The sequence below is a fragment of the Cynocephalus volans genome, chromosome 7, assembly GCF_027409185.1.
Source record: "Cynocephalus volans isolate mCynVol1 chromosome 7, mCynVol1.pri, whole genome shotgun sequence".
NCBI classification, from domain to species: Eukaryota; Metazoa; Chordata; class Mammalia; order Dermoptera; family Cynocephalidae; genus Cynocephalus; species Cynocephalus volans.
Genome location: NC_084466.1, coordinates 106,666,614 through 106,686,583, shown reverse-complemented (window position 1 = coordinate 106,686,583; position 19,970 = coordinate 106,666,614). Strand labels below are relative to the sequence as shown.

Below are 19,970 nucleotides of genomic sequence, written 5' to 3'. Positions count from 1 at the left end.
GAGACAGAAGGCTCTAGATGACCGAGCTGTAATTGTTCCTCCACCAATCTCGTGGCAGCTTCCAGTTTTTCAGAGGACAGAGGCCATTGAGGAACCCACACCGCCTCCTCTGTAAGCCACGGTATGGGCATCGAGCCCTCAATGGCCCCTAGGAAAAACCCAAGCCCTGTCTGCCGGGATTACCGGAGGGGGAAATCGGCTCGATCCTGCCTTGTTCTCTGCGTCCCAAGCCTCCTCCCTGCTTATAACCCATGTTTTGCATCATCTGTTGGGCCTGTGGGGAATATTCATTTGACAATACAAAGCCCATGTTTTGCAAAACATCTCTTCCCCAGAGATTAACTGGGAGAGGCAATACATAGGGGGTAAACCGTCCCTTTTGTCCTTCTGGCGTCTCCCAAGACAAGGCGGTAGAACTGATTATGGGGCTGGATCGATACCCGAGGCCTTGTAAAGTATGTGAAGATGCTGTGGTGGGCCAGGACCGTGGCCACCAGAAAGAGGACACGATACTCTTGTCAGCCCCCGTATCTAGGATGCCCTCAAATTCTTTCCCGTTTACTTTTAGCTTTAATTTAGGCCTATCTTTGAGGGAGAGAACCAGATAAGCAGAGTCTGTTCCAGAGGAGCCCATCTTCCCCCTATCAATCCCGGGGGGAGTATCATCAGGGAGAAGGACAAGCTGTGCAATTCTGTCTCCCTCACTTATGGAAAAAACCCCCTCTGGACATGAGCACAAGACTTGAACCTCAGAGTGGTCATTGTCGACCACACCTGGATGAACAGCTAAACCTTTTAAGGTAAGTGAGCCTCTGCCAAGTATGAGGCCCATTGTCCCAGTTGGCAAAGGATCAATAGGTTGAACGGGGACCGGCTGAATGCCCATATGGGACATTAATAAGAAGTCGGAGGAGGCGTGCAGGTCCATTCTTGTGTGTCTTCTGACTGGACTTTCTCCCCTTTCCCCTGGCCTCTGTCCACCTTGTTCCCATACTTTTGAGGGCCCTGAGAACGTGGGCCCACCCTCACGTTTTTTGAATCCATCTTGTGTTGGTCCTCAGGTGGCGGGAGGAGTCGCCCCTTGATGTCCCTGACGGAGCGGCACTGACTAGCTTTATGATACCCCTTGCTACAACGGGAGCAAAGGGACACCCTGTCCTTATCTGGGGCGGGACAATCTTTCTTTAAATGTCCCACCTGGCCGCACTTGAAGCAGGTTCTCCTGTTCATCCCCTGCCTCAATGGTCTCTGTGACTGTAGGATGGCGGCAGCCAGCCCTGCATTGGTAAGGGGACCTCCAAGTTCTCGGCATGCTCTGAGCCAATCCTGTAACCCTTTATTTTTTCTCGGGGCTATAGCTGCTCGACATTCTTGTGTAGCCTGTTCAAAAATAAGTTGTTCAACAAGAGGTGCAGCTTGGTCAGGGTCTCCAAAAATACGCCCTGCTGCCTCTGTCATGCGAGCTACAAAATCTGAAAATGGTTCTTGAGGTCCCTGGATAATTTTTGTGAGCTGCCCAGAGGCTTCCCCTTTCTTGGGGAGCGTCTTCCAAGCCTTGATGGCAGTGCTAGAAATCTGAACATAAGCACCCCATGGGAAGGCTGTCTGATCAGCGGCAAATTGGCCCTGGCCTGTTAACATATCAAAAGTCCAAGTCTGCTGCTCAGGGGTCAACGCGACAGCGTTTGCCCTGGCTTGAGCCTGTGCCGCCTCATGCCATAGCGCCTTCCATTCCATGTATTGGCCCATTGTAGGAAGGGCAGCTTTAGCCAGCATTTGCCAATCCGCAGGTGTCATGGCGGCGCCGGCAAATCTTTCTAACATTACTACAGTGAAATTGGCATTTACCCCATACTTTCTAACTGCCTCGGCAAGATCTTTGATTTGGCTGTACTCAACAGGGGCATGGATTCGCCCTCCGCCTTCCACCTCAAAAACTGGGAAGGCGGCTTGCACCTTTCTCCTCACTTTATCAGGAAGAAAAGAAAGAGGATTGGAGCGCCCCTCATAGGGAGGAGGTGGAGGTGCTGAAGGCGCAGCTCATGCGGGAGCCATTGGGGGCGGCCGCTTCTCCTGCTTCCTAAAGGGCCTCCTCCACCCATCGGGGTGATACCTTTCCTCCTCATATCTAGCCCCTGGTTCGATCCCGGGTTTCGGCACCAGATGTCCCGCGCAGCTCTCTCGCCAGCAAGAAAGACGCGGTACACACAGGATCCTTCTGCAGTAAAGCTTTAATGCAACTTGAGAGGCAGTGCACAAGCTACTAGGGCGGAGACCCCGAACAACGAAAACCCATCCCCTTATATAGCATTCAGTCCCTCGCTTAGGACGTGTCCTTCCCTGATTGGCGTGGCGCCATCAGCCCAGATGACGCCACGGGAGAGGAAGAGATCGGAGGTAGGGGAATTCCCAGCGCGCGCTCTAGTCTAGTGACTTGTCGGAAGTCAGCGCCATGTTGTAATGGCGGTTACAGCATAGTGTGGGCGGCTCCCCACAGGAGGGCAGATCATGTCTAGGGTTGAGCTTTTGATTGGCACAGCTTTGAAGTTTGGTTACATATAGGGGGAACTGAGCAAATAAGTAAATACATCAAAAAACAATGGGCTTTGTTACTATAGAAGAAGGGAGTTATAGGGCCAGCCCCGTGGTGCACTTGGGAGAGTGCGGCACTTGGGAGCGCAGTGGTGCTCCCGCCACGGGTTTGGATCCTATATAGGAATGGCCGGGGCACTCATTGGCTGAGCGCGGTGCGGACGGCACCAATCCCAGGGTTGCAATGCCCTTACCGGTCACAAAAAAGAAGAAGAAGAAGGGAGTTATATATGAGGGTACTTCAAAAAATTTATGGAAAGATTTGTACTATCTTTTAAATCTATTTTCCACAAACTCTCTAAAGTACCCTCATATTTAGTAAGGGGGAAGACTAAAATAAACCATGTGGTATTGGAGGTATTAGTGTAAACTAATGGGCTGATTGATAGATAGATGTAGATAAATAATATAATATATTATAAATTTTTTCTAACTTTGTCTTCTGGGATGGCCCAGAGCAATGATACCTCAGTAACAATGAGCATACTTAAGGATTATGCTTTACTTTGAAGTTCTAATTGCTATAACCTGTGACTGTGTACTATGGCCTATTTCAAACAATTATTAGTAATTGTTGTTATGCTTTTATAGCACAGTAAATTCAGTTCAAGGCATTTCTTGAAAGAATACATACAAATGGCCCACAGGTATATGAAAAATGCTCAATGTCACTAATCAGGGAAATGAAAATCAAAACCACAGTGAGATATCACCTCATACCTATCAGAATGGCTATTATCAAAACAAAAACAAAAGACAGGTGTTGGCAAGGAGGTGGAGAAATTGGAATGCTCACACACTGTTTGTTGGTGGGAATGCAAAATGGTACTATGGAAAACAGTATAGAAGTTCCTCAAAAATTAAAAATGTAACTACCATATGATCCAGCAATCCCACTGCTGAGTATTTATCCAAAAGAATTGAAATTATGATCTTGAAGAGATATTTGCACTACTGTGTTCATTGCAGCACTATCATAATAGTGATGATGCAGGAAAACCTAAATGTCCATCAGCAGATGAATGGACAAAGAAAATGTGGTATATACATAAAATGAAATACTATTTGGTCTTTAAAAAGAAGGATATGCTGCAATATGAAGAACGTGGATGAACCTTGAGGACATTATGCTAAGTGAAATAAGCCAGTTACAGAAAGACAAATACCATATGATTTCACTTATGTGAAATACTTAAAATAGTCAAATTCATAAAATCAAAGAATAGATTAGTGGTTATCAGGGGCTTAGGAGAGGGAGAAATGTGGAGTTACTGATCAATGGGCATAAAATTTCAGTCAAACAAGATAAATAAGCTCTAGAGATCTCCTGTACAACATTGTACCTATAGTCAATAATAATGTATTGTACTCTAAAAATTAGCAAAGAGGACAGATCTCATGTTAAGTATTCAAAACAATAAAATAAAATAAAATAGTAAATGCTATCCAAAACAAAACAATGAACACACTTAGCACCCAGCTTTTGGTTTCTAAGTACCTTTGTCCACTCAAAGAAAATTGGGCTTCTTAAGAAATGGCTGACTGGGATGGGGAAAGAAAATAATCAGATGACTCTAGAATATGCTGTTGCTCCAGAAAGTAAAAAGGCATACAGAAAATGAGAGGATTTTGTCAAAAAGACAACAGGATCCAGCTTGAAGTGTCTCCTATTAGCCAATTTGAACATCAAAATAAATTACGATAGTAAAAGATTGTAACTATTTGAGTGAAATACATATCTATGAAACACTATTGTTAAAAGTACATGAATAAAGAAAGTAAATGTATGGAGGAGAAAGAGGATGCATCAATATAATGACAACTGATAAATCCACAAGGAATAATGGAATTAAAATATTATCATTTGGTAACCATCACAATAATTGATTTAGGAATGAATGATCAAAGAATGCTAAATCTGGTAGAGGTAAGTTTGATAAGGAACTGAATAAAGTCTCAATGTATCTTCCCTTAAAATTATTATTAATTGCTTATTAATAAATAAAATATGCTGAATATTTAACTTCACAGTGGAGACACTTGGCAGATGTCATCTCATCCAAGTCATAAACATTTATAAGACAAGTAATAAGGAAAATCCTCATTGTTTCCTCCTGATACACTGAAACAAGAAGAACACAACATCGCTTCTGTGGTCTTCCTGTCAAAAACGCATAATGAGGACACATCAAACAAACCCAAAGAGAAATATTCTCAAAACTGTTGTAGACTATTCAAAAATGTCAAGGTCAAGAAAAGTAAGGAAAGACTGAGGAACTCCTATAAATTGAAAAAGGCTAAAGGAACATTTAAATAGAACACATGCTTCGAAATTGGATCCCGGACTTATAAATGAAGTTATTGCAATAGTTGTCAAATTTCATCGGAGTCTGGGGATCCTGTGGCAATATTTGATCAAACTTAATTTGAATAGCTGTTCAGTTATTAAAGAGAGTTGTATAAGACAGTTGTCGCTGTCCTTAAGACATGCACACTGAAGTATAACAAGGAATGCAGCATTAATCTGCAGTTTATTCTCAGTGGTTATACACGAGCACTATGTATTATTTCTGTAACTTATACATAAACTTGAAGTTGTTTTGAAAAGAAAAAGTAAAACAATAAAAAAAGATTTTGAGCAAAATTTGATGTAATATTAAAAAATCTCAAGGTCTGAGTCATGGGAATGCTGGGAATGTTCACACAGGCCGTCAGGAGAAGCTGCTTCCTCACATTTCGGCTCCTGTTTCTGTTGGGTTTTGCTACATGATCCTGCCTGAGGAGGCATGGTTGGCTCATTTCCTTCAACTGAAGATGAAGCCCGTGTAAAGTCTGGGATGGTAAACTTCATGTTATTTTCCTCTTATCCCCATTGTATTGTGGAGGTTTCTAGTACTTGCCTATTCTCTTATTGTACCTTCTAATTTTTCTCATTCCCATTCTTATAGATCCCAGAAATTGCAGTATTTTGAGTAACGGATATTAAGTCCTTAGATTACAATTTATCTCTTCTAAAATTTCCAAACAATAAAGAATCCTGTCATTTAAATGTTTTGGTTAGCTAGATTCCAGATTAAAAAGCAAAGGGAAATTATGATTGTATGGTTTGATTATTTAAATATCTGGCATATAAAAATTTGCCAATTTTACATGGCAATAATATTTCAAAGTAACTTTTATTATGTGCAACCATTATCCAAGTCTTTTTTTTAATTTTTAAATCTACTTTTTGAATATTTTACTGACCCAAAGATCTGTAAGTATGAGCTAAAAGAAAAAATATTTAAATTAAAGCAGTCTGCCTTGATTCCCCAGGGGAGTGATGAACTAGTATTTTAATTGCTAACAAATTTAATTATTCAACCCAGGTGTGAACCATCAAAAGTTTAGAGAACTCCTCTGCTTTAAGCGAGTGCTTTGCATTTGTATGAAAATACAAATGCCATTAATTTCTAATATAGAATTCAGCTTCAGAAAGCTGTCGGATTTGTACTGTGATTACATTATTTTGTTTCAACTGTAAATTCCCCAAATAGTAAAGCTATCGATATCTGACTATAAAAATAACATGTACCACCCAAAAGGTAAGCCCTACTGATGTAGCCCACTTTATGTTTTTTCAATCTTTCCCTCCATTCTTACGATTTATTCAAATGGCATTTTTTTTTGACAAAACTATAATGAAATGATAGTTTTCTTATTGGAAATAAATTTTTTATGTAAACAGGTATTAGAATCATATAATCTATATCCACTACTCCTGTTACTTTTCAAATCTAATGAAACTGTCTATTCAATATAGCTTTCTTGGACTTGCATGACTGTTAGTCTTCAAAATAGCAAGGCGAGCTCATAAAGACACATGGCAGCTGCCAAGATCACAATTACTTTTATATTGATTTAACTCTAGTAAAATACTAAAAATATTTTGTCTCCTGGGAACAACTTGAAAATATACCAGTGAGATTGAAATATAGGACAAGGGCCATCTTTTAAATATTAATTTGGTCCAAATTTCCATCTTTGTCATTTCAGTGAATGTTTTTAGAGCCTCTATTGGGATGAGAAGAACCAGTTTAGAAATTTTTATGTTTTTATTCTATTTCTACCTATTTCTACATTTACTAAGATTGGTTTACCTATCTACTATCTGGTTAGCTAAACATACCATTATAAGTAATATATACCATTTGTAAGTAATACCATTTATATATACTTTTTATAAATACATGCCACTTATAAGTAATAAATGCATTTATCTGCTGTAATGTCTTCTGGTTTTGATTGCTTAGCCTGATAGTTCTAAAATATCTCCGTCATTTTTAAAGCATTATGTAATTTTAACCTATTTAGATTTTGCTTCATTCAGATCATGCATCCTACCAATTTTGCTATATTTTGAGATAAGATTTTATGTTGCATACATACCTTAAAAGAAAGATGAAATTACCTATAATCATTTTTCACCAAAGGAAAAATATTTAGCATATATGAAATCTACCTATCTTGAGTTGTGATAACAAATATTTTCTAATTCAGAAGAAGGACTCCCTATTTTAGACATTTAATCAAGAGCTGGATAAGGACAGAACTGGTTGCTGTAGATGCAACTTATACCAGAGTCACACCATAGTGCCCTCCTGTGGAGGTTTGGTTAAAACTTCATTTTTGTGCCCATGAGAATGATTTTTGAACTTAGTGGCAAAGTCATCATATTCAGAATTACTAAAATTTGATATAATTTTTTTCCATGTGTATTAGATGTTAAATTACTTTTGAAATATAAAAAGCATTCACAGTTCAGAAGATTTGCAGTTCCAAATACAAATTGAGGCATGTCAGCCTTTTATCTGCATTTTCTTAATTATTTTATTAAAATGAATTTTTCTTAAATAATTAAATGATAAAGAGGAAAGAGCATGATCAAATCCTTAACTAAAAAGATAAATTCTTCAGCTAGGACATTTTCAGATTTATGTAATAAAAATAAAGTTTTCTTGTTAAAAGAATAAAGAACTATAACGTTTTTAAATTACAAAAAAAAAGTGACGAGGAAAGTTTAGTTTACAGTATACCCTCATTGAAAAAATATGCAATAGGTGACTTTTTTCAGACTCAAGTTTTCTCCGCCCAGATTAGGAGTTAACCTTTTTTTTTGAGGATAAATTAATGTTGCTTATTATGTATTTATTTCAAAATAATTTGATTCATTTGTTTTTCCTCTCACCCTAAATCTCCTTTTACTCTTAGTTTCAGGGGTATGGAAATGTGAAATTTATCATATGTGGCACATACATGGACATACTCGTATACACCTCAAGACCTCTTTACTGTTAGTACACATTTACAATTAAGTTTCAGTGTATACAAAATTCTTAGACTGGTGGGTTTAGGTATCTAATATTTCCTGTTGTGCTTATTCTTTTTCTCCTAATCCACTGCTTTACCACCCACCCTGTTCCAATTTGCTAATGCTAAGGATGCCTGCTAACTGCTCAAAACCTAATGCCCACCCTCCTTAAGTTAAACAGGTGTGAAGAACCACTAGACCCTAATTAAGACTTCCTTCAAGAAGTAGCGCAGGGTGGGGGGAAGCACTAAAAAGAGTTGAGAAAAACCAGAAGGCTATCTGCAGCATTTTATGTCAACAAGAAATACAATGGATTTTTGTCTCTTCACATAAATCTCTTTAAATCTGTCTCCTGTAAATGGAAAGGGAAAAACACTGTTTTTTCAAAGTTTAAATGTCTATAATTACAGACTGTTAGGTAACTGGCAACGCTCATAACTAGAGAAGGGGGGCTCTTTCTGAAGCAATAGCCAGGATCAAAGAAATTATGAGTAAGCTCATCCAAACTTTAAGTGTTGGATAAAATCTTAAAATAAAAACAGAAATAGGATGAGGAGATGTGCAACAGAGTGGAAGATGTTGTTAGTTTCCTTTAGTAAAAATGGCTTAATTAGTGAGACCAGATTAGATTAGAAACAATTGAGAAACTCAACCTAACCCAAAAGTAACCTTAAAATTCTAGATCAAGTATGCTTAGCACTGAGCATCCTTGTCCATCTATGTTCTCATGAGAATCCAGAAGAATGAAATTCTCCAAAGCCAGGAATATTTGAAGGTCCATTGATGGGCAAAGGTGAAATCTAAGGTGTCTCTGTAGAACTATCTAAAATCAATAGAAAAAAAATCGGGGCCCAGCTAGAAAATGACCCTCATAGGGACCCAGGATGAACCCCAAAACGCCATTCACAAAGTGAGCATCACATGGCCCATAGTCAGAATGGAACATGTGGGGCTCTGAATGCAACCTCTTCAGAAAGCTAATTCACCATCAGCAAGAACTTGGTCTGTTTTCTTCCTACACTCCACGCAGGTCTGAGAGCAGAATTCTGTCAATAATATCAGATACAGTCATCAAGGTGAAATTACCTAAGACTAGGTTATTTTAATGCTTAGATATGGAGTCCTAGTTTCACACCAAGAGCCCCTGGAGCAGCCAGACTTAGAGAGCTTCAGTCTGGTACAGCACAGCTTGGCCACTCCCCCACACCAGCCTTTCTCCAGCTTCCACTGTCCCACAGAGGTCCTCTCGAAAAAGTCAAAGGCCTTGGCTTCAAGGAGTTTACTTTAGACCGTGAATGTTATCACTATCTGGCACCTAAGTTCCTTTTTATTTTAAATCCTAAATTATTTTTCCCTCTTTACTTCCTCTGACACGTGAGCCATGGCAGAAACTGCTCTGAAGGCTTGCTGACAGTCAGGGAGAAGAAGAATGAATGAGCGAGTGAAATAAGCAAAGGGCAGGAAGGAACGCTGGCAGAGGCACTAGCCATTCCGATTCATTATTCCTACAGTCCCTTCCTTTACCAGTTCACAAGTCCCACCGAGGGACCTCTGTGCTGCTATCCAGAACCCGGCCATACACCGGAATCACCTATAGCACTTTAAAAAATAAACTATTGACACCTCCTTTACCATGATTCTAGTTCAGTAAGTCTGGGATAGGGCTTGGCATCTCTAGTTTTTAAAAGGTCTGAGCTGATTTTGCTGCACAGCCATGGCTGAAAAGCAGCAGATTAAACTTTGTCTGCTGCGAGTGGGTATAATTTGCTCACATCAGTACATCTACCATCTCCTCCCCCAAAGAGATGGGAATGAAGTAGGTATGGTTTATTACCTTACAGCTGGGAGACACATCAAAATGAGCACAATACAACCTGTTGGAAGAGTCTTTGAGTGGTCTCCCAACATCCATTCTCCCCTTTTCCCTTGATAGAAGATTTTCAGCTGGGCCAGTATTTGACTGGCATAAAACCTTCACTTCCCAACCTCCTTTGCAATAAGTAAGCAAACTTAGCCAAATCTAAGTTTCGGCTGCTGGGATGTAAGCAGAGGCAGTTTGTGGGACTAAATGGAAGTGTCCTTCAAGGGGAAGAGCATCCCTTTCTTTTTATCCTTTCTCCTAGTTTGCTGGCTGGAATATGAAAGGAATGTTCGGGTGGGGCAACCATTGCAGGCAATAAGGTGGAGCTGGGAATGGAGGTCGGCTAGAGGGGCAGCCAGACAGAAGGAGACTAGATCCCAGAAGACTCTGGACTGCAGAGCCCTGCGGCTTTGTACTGCTCACTTCGCATTTTCATTTGATGGTCAGAGAAAGTACCGTCTTGAAAAGCTGCTGAAATTTGGGGGTTTCTGTCACTTTCACAGCTAATTGCTATCCAAATACACTAATGTCACTACTTTATATTGTTAATAAACAAATATTACCCACCTTTAATTGTTCAATATTTAAATTAAATTTTTAATGATATTTCCAGAATCAAAATATTTTATCGTATCCTCTCCTCTCAAAAATTATTTTTCCTATAATTCTAACATAAAATTGTTGTAGTATATGTTATATTATATCTTAACTGCATTGGACAATGAATTTTATTGTATATAATTTGAACCCTTCTGTAAATTATATACAGTAAAATCCATATACATCTAAACCCAAATAACTTTGAACTTCAGATACATCCACTTGGTCTGTAATAATAGCAAACTGTGGTCTATAAAAGAACAGAGACACTCTTTAGACAGTATTACATAGAAGCTGTTTATAAACCGGCTCTTGCTCTTCTAAGTAGGACAGAGTTTGAATTTGGCAGCATTGGCTGTTTATATGCAAATGGACATTGCTAATTATAAATGTTTTCATTTTGCTGTTTTTTCCAAGTCATTAAGGTAGATCCAGAATCTCTACTTGTAACATTTTATTAGCAGTTTCAGTTTACCATACCGGTATTTTTCAACAGGGGTTCTGCAGGAGAATTAAGTTCTACAGAAAATGATTAATTTTCTTAATTTTCTCAAGGATGGTGCATAGCTAGTAATATTTTAGATGCACAGTAGAGAATTTAGTTCATTACAAACACTGGATGCCTTGGGCGTGATGGTTAAATTCTCCGGGAATCTAGCTTGAGAGGTTGAGAATAGCTACCACTTGAAAGTGAAGTTCTATCTGGAAAATATTCTATAATTCAGACTGCTTTCAAATTCAGACTGGCTTTCCACTCAGATCATCCAAATTAATGATATTTGATAGATATGGAAGTAGCTTTAATTCTTCAGAAAGTTGAGTTCATTTTAAAATTTTTGTCTTTGGTAAGAATTCTCATCTAGACGTTTCAAACATAGATTCAGATTGCAGGTTTTAAGCATGAGGCTGGTATGATAAAAGCAGTATTTTGAGCAAAGTAACTTGGCAATCTTACATACAACATTTTGAAATGAAAAGTGATTAGGAACAGAAAGTCTAATTAGAAAATTAAGAAATTGGGAAATTATTTTTAAAATGCTCAAATATAGCAATGGGAAAAGAAAAGAGTGGGCATATGTAACAAATATTTATAAAGGAAATTTAACATAGAAGTTGATGAACATTTGGAGATGAAAGACTAAGAAGTTAAGATGAACCAAAACTTGCAAAGATTTGAGCAAGAGGATCTAGAAGAGTAATTGTGCCATTAACATAATAAGAAAAACCAATTTTTCATAATAATAGTAAGGGTTGTGATATTGAGTTTAGTGTTAAGTACATTAAGTTTAATGTGACATTGGAATGACAAAATATAAACTTCCTACAACAGTTGGAGATACAGGGCTGGATAAGCATATTAGAAAGAGCATTGATTGAACTGGGAGAGTGAGTTCTTGGATAATAATCTATATCCAGCCATTTTTGTGCAGGTAGGGCTTCTACCATCCACTGTGACATCATAATACAAAGGTGGCAGGTCCGAGGCCATACTGCCATATGAGTGTATCCTTGGGAGTCAGGCTCTGGATATGCATTAGCGGTGGAGGAGAAACCACATTTAAAAAGTAGGGAGCAAACAATATGTAATTCCAGTTGATAGGAGGAATAAGTTCAGATATCTGGATTGTGCAGCATGGTGACTATCATTAGTGAAGATACTGTATTCTTTAAAAATGCAAAGAGTGGGTGTTGTTTTCTCACCACAGAAATGATAACTATGTGAGGTAATTCATTTGTTAATTAGCTAGATTTGACCACTCCACAGTGTATATATACTTCAAAACATCATGTTGTACAAGGTAAATACATATAATTTTATTTCTCAATTTATAAAAAAAAATTAAAATTATGAAATAGAAATGTGTGGAGCTTGAAGCTAATCCATGGGAGATTCTTCTAAACATCAGCTGTATAAAAAGATAGTCAAGTCTTTCCATGAGTTACATGACATTTTACCAACTCTAAAATATATTTTTGAAGACTTGGAATAAAAACCAAAGTGCAAATGAAATGCAAACATTTTATTCAATAAATTTTGAATATGCCATTTTAACTGCAGTTTTTGCAGACTTCTGGAATGTTTTAGTTCAACAGGTGAAAAATTACAACTTCTGATTGGATTAATATGCAAGGTACCTTCTTTTGTCATGTTTAACTTATTATAGAATTGAGAAAAATTCAAAATAATGGAAAATGAAACAAGAGCAAAACCAATAAGCAATTAAATCAATAGAAACTATTCTGACATCAAGAAGTAAATTATAACCCCCCAAAATTCAGATCACAAGGAAAGCAGTAATCCAGTAAGAGGAAGAGATATATCTTAAATAGAAGCAATGAAGAGGCTTCTACTTTACTTGATAATCCAATTAATAGAGGAGTAAATTATGTGACAGTGAAAATTTTTTTTTATTTTTGCGTTTTTACAAAAAATACTAATATCAATTAAGATAACATAAAATGTATAATATGCCTCTACAATGAGAGCATCAACTCAAATTTGTTAACGAGTGCCATCCAGTCAAGGCATAAAGAGTACGTTAAAATATTCCCTACATAAGAGAACCTAAAAAGAACCGTAAATCTTTCAGTTTATGTATGAAGGAAACTTGCTAAAGGTTTTCTGAAATTTGACATCAGTCTTAAAATGTATGTGATGTTACCAGTAATAAGTTGTGAGGCCAAAACTTTCCTAAACTATTAATAATAAAAACATTTTCATTAACCAAGATAAAGAAAAGTTTGGATAATCCTTCTATTCTTTCTACGGAAAATAATATTACAATATCTGAAGAGCTGTTTAGGATATGAAGCCCAAAAAAGTAGGGTAAAATGTATTAGACATAAGGGTCAAGCAGTGAATAATTTTTAAATTTAACTTTCAATTTTATGCTATTTGTGGAATTTGTTAGCTTTTTAATAAATGTGATGTGTTGTTAATTTTTTTATTATTCTATATACTCACATTTGTGAATTCTTTATGTTCACGTTTGTACCTAATTTTGTATCATGATTTTTAGCTCAGGCTTCACAAAATCTGCCCTGGCTGCTGTTTTTGCATTGTTCTTATTGAATGGGGGAAGAAGGGAGACCAGGTGAAAGGTGATAGCTGTGGTCTGAGTGGCCTGAAACAGGGAGGTGGCAGGGAAAGTAGAGAGAAGTCAATTTCAGATATATTTCAGAGCAGATCCAACAGGACTTGCTGAATAATTGGATGCAAAGGGTCGGGGAAAGGGAGGAATCCAGGATGCTTCCCAGGATTTAGTTTGAACAACTGGAAGATGGGAAGGAATAGGTTTAAGGGAAGAAAAGAAAAGTTCCTTTGATCTTGGACGTAATTTGTCGTGTTTTTCCACTATATTACACTGCCTCCAGTGCTGCTTATCATATTATACCTTATAGTCCCATCTGTGTTAGACCATACACTCAAGGAGGACAAAAACTGACTGCTTTTTGCCCTTATGAGCCTAAGATTTCTTTTCCATTGAATGTAACACACGTTGCACCAACTATATGCAAGATGCTCTACCAGAACTAGATTCAAATCCTTTGAATCAAAGTTTAGCTACAATAGATAGATAAATAGATGATAGATAGATAGATAGATAGATAGATAGATAGATAGATAGATAGATAGATAGATAGATAGATAGATAGATAGATAGTAAAACTGGATAAGAGCCCAGGTTTTGCCACTTGTGGGGCCTTGGGACGGTAACATAACATCTCAGAGCCTCTTGTTCCTCATCTAAAAATGAGAATGATTATCCTTCATAAGATTACCACAAAATAAAAATAAAACAATGTATGCTGTATGAATCTGTTTCTGTTGCTTATAACAAAACACCTGGAACTGGGTAATTTAGAAAGAAAATGAAATTTATTGCTTACAGTTTCTGAGGCTGGAAAGTCCAAAGTCTACCTGGTGGTGATGACAGGTGACAACAGTGACCCAGGGGTCTCACATTGCAAGATGGTGGAAGCAGAGAGAGCAAGACAGACTCTCCTCCTCTTTTAAAGCCCTCAGAACCACGACCCTGACCACCATTTTTAATCCATTCACTACTGCAGGGTCCTACAACCCAATCATCTCTTCAAGGCTCCACCTTTCAATCACCATAATAGGATTTCCCACCCTCTCAACAGTCACAGTGGGGGCTAAGTTTCTAATACCTAAAACTTGGGGGACACAATTCAAGCTTCAGTGAGTTTTGGAGGGATATAATTCAATCCACCACATATACAAAATGCTTACTATGGTGCCCAGCATACATTAGCATTCAATAAATGGTAGGATGTACTTGCAAACAGACAATATCTATAGCACAGACATCACAAAATCAGTGCACCAGAAAATATTGAGAGAGAAGTTATATTTTCAGCATAAAAACATATCTTAAATAATTTTAGGAGAAGATAAAATTTTTTGCACTCTTTCAGTACTGAAAAGAGGGAGGAGGACTGTAAGGCACTGTGAGCAAAAATGAAATGAATTTACCCCATTCTTTACTGCACTATTTAACCTCTACTTTCTTAATCATATGCACAGCAGGGGAAGCGATGTGCTAAAACAATTCATGTGTCATGAACAAAGCAGCCCAGACTTTAGCTCAAAAATCACACTAGGAAAACCACCAGTTGGAAGTAAAGTAATAAGGCCAAATTTATTTTTTTAATTGAGTCTTGAGTTACAAGCAACCCTTTAATTACATTAATCAAGCAGGCTTCCTCTCAACAAATGATGAGAATACATTGTTCTAACTTTTGCTAAACTCGTTTTAAAAATTGCTGGATATTATTTGGACACATGGAAAACAAATCCCTTGATTTCTTTTTTATTTTTTTCTTCATTTTTTCCATGTAGCTATAGCAAAAAACAAACACACACTTACTCCTAGGCATGACTTACTGTAAAAGACTGTAAATCACATTTTTAAATTTAAAACCTTTACAACATTTTCGTACTTAAAACATTAGCACACCTCACCTAAATTTCACTTTGTTGTCGTTAGGTTTTAACATCATAATGTTTATTTCCATTGTTCTGACTTTTGAATTTTTGACATATGTTCCCAAGCAAATTCTCTCTACTGATTGGATGATCGTCAACCAGCAGGTAACTTGCCCCATTTAACAGATGGAAAACCTAAGGCTTATAGCAGATTAAATGATTGGCCCAAAAGTTGTGTCATTATTAAATTCCAAAGCTGAGACTGGACCTAGGCCTTCACCAGTGCCCTGTGCATCGTTTGCTCTGGAATGCTCTCCATATGTCTCTCTTTTTTGTACTTTCTCCATCTATTTGGGATTTTCTCTTCCTATTCAACCCCATCTGCATGCTACCTCTTATTTATCCTTCATGATTTAACTCAGACACCATCTTCTCTTTAAGCCTTCCCTGAACCCATTTCTCTCTTCCTTCTTGGCAGAATGAATTATCTGTCCTTCCTCCATATTTTGAGACATGCTACATATACTTCTAATAATTGTTTCACTCTGAAAATCACATTGTATGTCATCACTACCAAGCCCCCTACCCACACACTAGATTGTGACCTCCTTAACACTCAAACACTGTGTGTTGTTTGGCTCTGAGTCCTCACAGCCTAGGACAGTACTTGGTTTGTACTGCATGCTCAGTAAAGGTGAAAATGACTGTACACATGGGATTTTTAAAAACGTAGAGTTTCTTGTTTTCTGAAAAAAAATGAAAAATGAAAGCTTTAAGGAATTGCTGAGAGTTTAATTTTTAAAGATACATGGAATTTTTAGTGGCAGGCAGGGGGAATGTTAAAATTTAAAGCAAGTGATTCGGAATAAGCCCTGAATTGAAATTTCCAAATTATAACATCATTACAGGAAATGTAAAGAACCTTAATTTATATTTCTGTCATTGCCAATTATACTTTGAGAATGCAATAAAATAATTAATATTTTACAGTAAGGGCTTTTAAGAGTATACATTAAACATTTTATGTTTTCTGGCCTTTAAAAATGATTATCGCCATGTAATTTATACTCTGTTCAAGCAAGTATGACAAACATAGCATCCTTTTAATCAGTGTCATCCAGCAGCCCAGCAACAACTCATTTGATCTAGCATTTCATAAACGAAACTTGTTCGAGCCAGATGGTGTTTCTCAGAAAACTAAGAACCATCTTGGCTTGTGAAGAAATAGAACTAGTCCTTCAGTAGATGGCACTCCTGTGTTGTGCTGGCATATCAGCCCTCCTCACGCTAGGAGGTGCTAAAGAGCCAAGCTGCTGTCCTCAGAAAAGAGGCATCACCAGCCCTGGTACTTATTCACTGCCCCACTGCAGTCATAAACCAGCTCAGGCTCCATCTAAGAAAAAATACAAACACCATAGGGATCTTAGTAATTAAATAAGACAATAATTCAATAGAATTCTAATAAAACATGACAAACAGACTGGGAGGGAGGTGAAGCACTATGAGTTTTCATTTCCAAATGCACACCTATATTTTACATACATCGACCATTTGCTACTTTTTTCTTGGATTAATGTCTAGTCCTTTGAAAGGGTAGCAGCATTTTAGTACTATTCCCGAGTGCATATAGTCAGTAATATTTGTCAAGAGCTTTAGGAAGAAAGGACTATATAAATGTCAGTACTTATTAATATTTGGATTTTTTATATTTAGCTATTAAATGTGTTTTCCATAATCTGTGACCAGAGGTCTGTTTGTATCCTTCTAAGTAAAGAAAACTATTGACCAATAACAGTATTCTTCTGTTCTACTTTATAATCAAAGAAATATTTATCAGAATTAACAATTATGCTCAAATTCTTCATGTTTATTTTGACATGTTTTTATATTCCAAGTCCTTTAATGCCACTTATTCCTCTGGATTTGGATGATTATTATGAGGAGTAGCTAGCTGACAGTGGTGTCTGTCTACATACCCTCATACCCTTCCCTTCCTTGATCTTCTCCTCATCTGGCTGTTCCCTAACTGGGACATTATTCAGTCATTGGCTAAATAAAGGGTGATTTACCCAACAGTCTCTTTCTTAGACCAGTTGTAGCCATTTTCATGTAGTAGTATGATTGGCTGTACATGCATTTGTGTCCCTTGCCTCTAACTCCACCTTCAGACCGTAACCCTTGTGAGGGCAGGAATCCTGCCTATAATGTGTCTAGCACATGCTGTGCACCCAGATCAATTGAACTGAACTGAAATCTAAATTTTACATAAAAGGCAAGACTTCTGTTAAACATGTGATCTGGTACAACATAAAGCTTACTAGCAGAGGGTCAGAGCAAATCCAGCAAAATGGTTTTTCATTTTTTTCTTAAATGATATTTCAACTCCCTTTTCTTTGGAAGACCCCAAGTGTTTTTTTTTTTTTAAAGGGAGGGACGAATCAGTTGGGTTGACCTACAACTGGTACTTCGAGATTAGAGTTCAAATCTTAGTTTGGTTTAAAAACCAAGATAGATTTGAGGGCCTCTTACTACATGCCCTATCCACTAATATATTTTTCAAGGATCACACAGATTCCCGTGTTTGGCATTGACTCATAAGAACAAGAATAGTTCAAAATATATTGGCAGAGCTACATAAAGGAGTCTACAAAATACAGCCTATGCTATTTCTGGCTCAGGCCAGCCACATTAGCCCTTCACTTTTATGAGCACTAAATTTCACTCTAGTTTTAATAATAATAACAATAAATATAATAATAAAATCTTGTTTATATAAGAGGTTCATCTTGTTAAAAATGCATTGAGACTCATGGTGCTTCAAAGAACCCAATTTATGCTCTCTTAAAGGTGATAACTTCATGTGATTCATTGCCACCTAGTTCTGAATTTTAAAAATATAATGACTCATCATAATTTTTACATTTCTTAGAGAACCAGCTTGGTTAAAACCATTGCAGTTCTTTTTACAGGGGTCATCTGAACTACAGTTCCCAGGATATTCATGAAAGGGACCTGCTTATGTGTTATGGAAGGCTATAATCTATCATGGCTGGTGCTAGGTCGACCGTTTATGAGTTTACAGTGTCAGCCCAGTGAATTAAAGCTTCGTTGCAGACCAGCTTGCTATGCTATTATTTCCAGTTCATATCCTGTAAATCATCACTCTCACATGACTAGCAGCAATTTCCAGCTAGCATTCTAAACATCCATGTTTTGTCTTAATTGTGCTGTCTGATTCTGTACCTAGAGCAGTGTAACATGACTGGTACCGATAGCTTAGAAAATAAATTCCACTGTCACTAGAACCTATTTAAAGAATAGTCTATGTTCTCACATTTTTTTTTTTTTTTTTTTTTTTTTGGTCAAGCTGTTTGGTATTTATGTTGAAATAATAGGAAATGAATTTAAATAGAAACACTTCTCATGTCTTATCTCTACAAACAAAAAAATCATAATTTACAATAAATTAGCACAGCAGTTGTTAGTGTAGCTCAGCTTCATTTTGCAATTCTCACACCTAAGCTCACAAGATGACACTTTTTCTGATAAGGTAATCTTTATAAGGTAGTTCTGTAGGTGATTAAATCTGACAGATGTAGTGAGATGGTGAAGTTCAGAGATATAACAGCAAATGCTTTTTTAAAAAATCTTGTTAAAATAACAAAATGTCTTATGATCTACAAATAGAAAAATCAATCTGATAAAAGAATAAATCAGTTACAATGTTGTATTGCTGTGTCTAAAACTAAACTAAAATTATTCACCAATAAGTAAATAAATAAGCCAATTATTACAAAATAAACTGTAAGGAAACTGGTATTTTTTTAGAATAAAGAATTAGTGTAATAACACTATTTTTCCAGTCATTTCTTAGTATTTACACATCATTGTTGAGCAGGATGAGAATAAAAATGCTTCTAATATAAATAGAAGCTAAAGAAATAGGATACGTTTTTTCATAACATTTTGATAGTCTGTTCTTCAAAACATGCCTTGAACACCAGAGCCTTCAAAAGTAAAACCTTCATCTCCTGGGGCAATGACGATTATCAGGTGGCTGATGTTTCCAGTGATACTAGCAGTCTGAAAAATGTTAAGGTTTAATCGCAGATTGTATAATTAGATTAACCCAATTGATGCTATGGCTTAGTTTTGCAATATATCTTTATTATTTGAATATTTTTAGCTTTGGTTTCTTATTTCTAGCAGAAGAATTTTGAAACAGTAGCTCATTGTCCTTGCTTGTTTTTGATTACTTAAATGATGTCAGCTTTGTAGAGTGACTGATATTACAATCTGTTGAAGCACTGTATTGCAGAGGTGCTGTTTTCTGATTTTCTTATCCAAATATTGGTTGCCTAATGTACAGAGTTCATTTATAAGTACGGGGAATTTCCTTGAATTGAGTAAATTAACATGCTGGGCCAGATTCGCTAGCTTCATTAGCAACCCCTACTGAAGCTGTGTCCATACAAGTGTGAAAACCAAAAAGACCCTTCAAGGGTTTTCCTGGCCTGAATAATTCCCTGACCAGGGAACAGGCTACACTCATCCTGATATTCCAGTCTTACTGCTGCAATCTATTCATTGTGCCTAACTTCATCTAGCATGGACAC

The 19,970-nt window shown here is 37.1% G+C and overlaps 1 protein-coding gene across 3 annotated transcripts in view; it reads left to right on the top strand.

Annotated features, from left to right (window-relative positions):
- CABCOCO1 (ciliary associated calcium binding coiled-coil 1) overlaps window positions 1-19,970 on the top strand; it is a 117,188-nt gene that overhangs the window by 71,641 nt on the left and 25,577 nt on the right. Inside the window, exon 6 of one of the 3 annotated variants that reach the window (XM_063103356.1) lies at window positions 5,300-5,368. The exons of the other annotated variants lie outside the window; for them this stretch is intronic. Coding sequence (XP_062959426.1) covers window positions 5,300-5,362 — 63 coding nt within the window. The 3' untranslated portion in view covers window positions 5,363-5,368. Of the gene's footprint in view, window positions 1-5,299; window positions 5,369-19,970 lie in introns of those variants that run through there. 3 annotated transcript variants of the gene reach the window in all.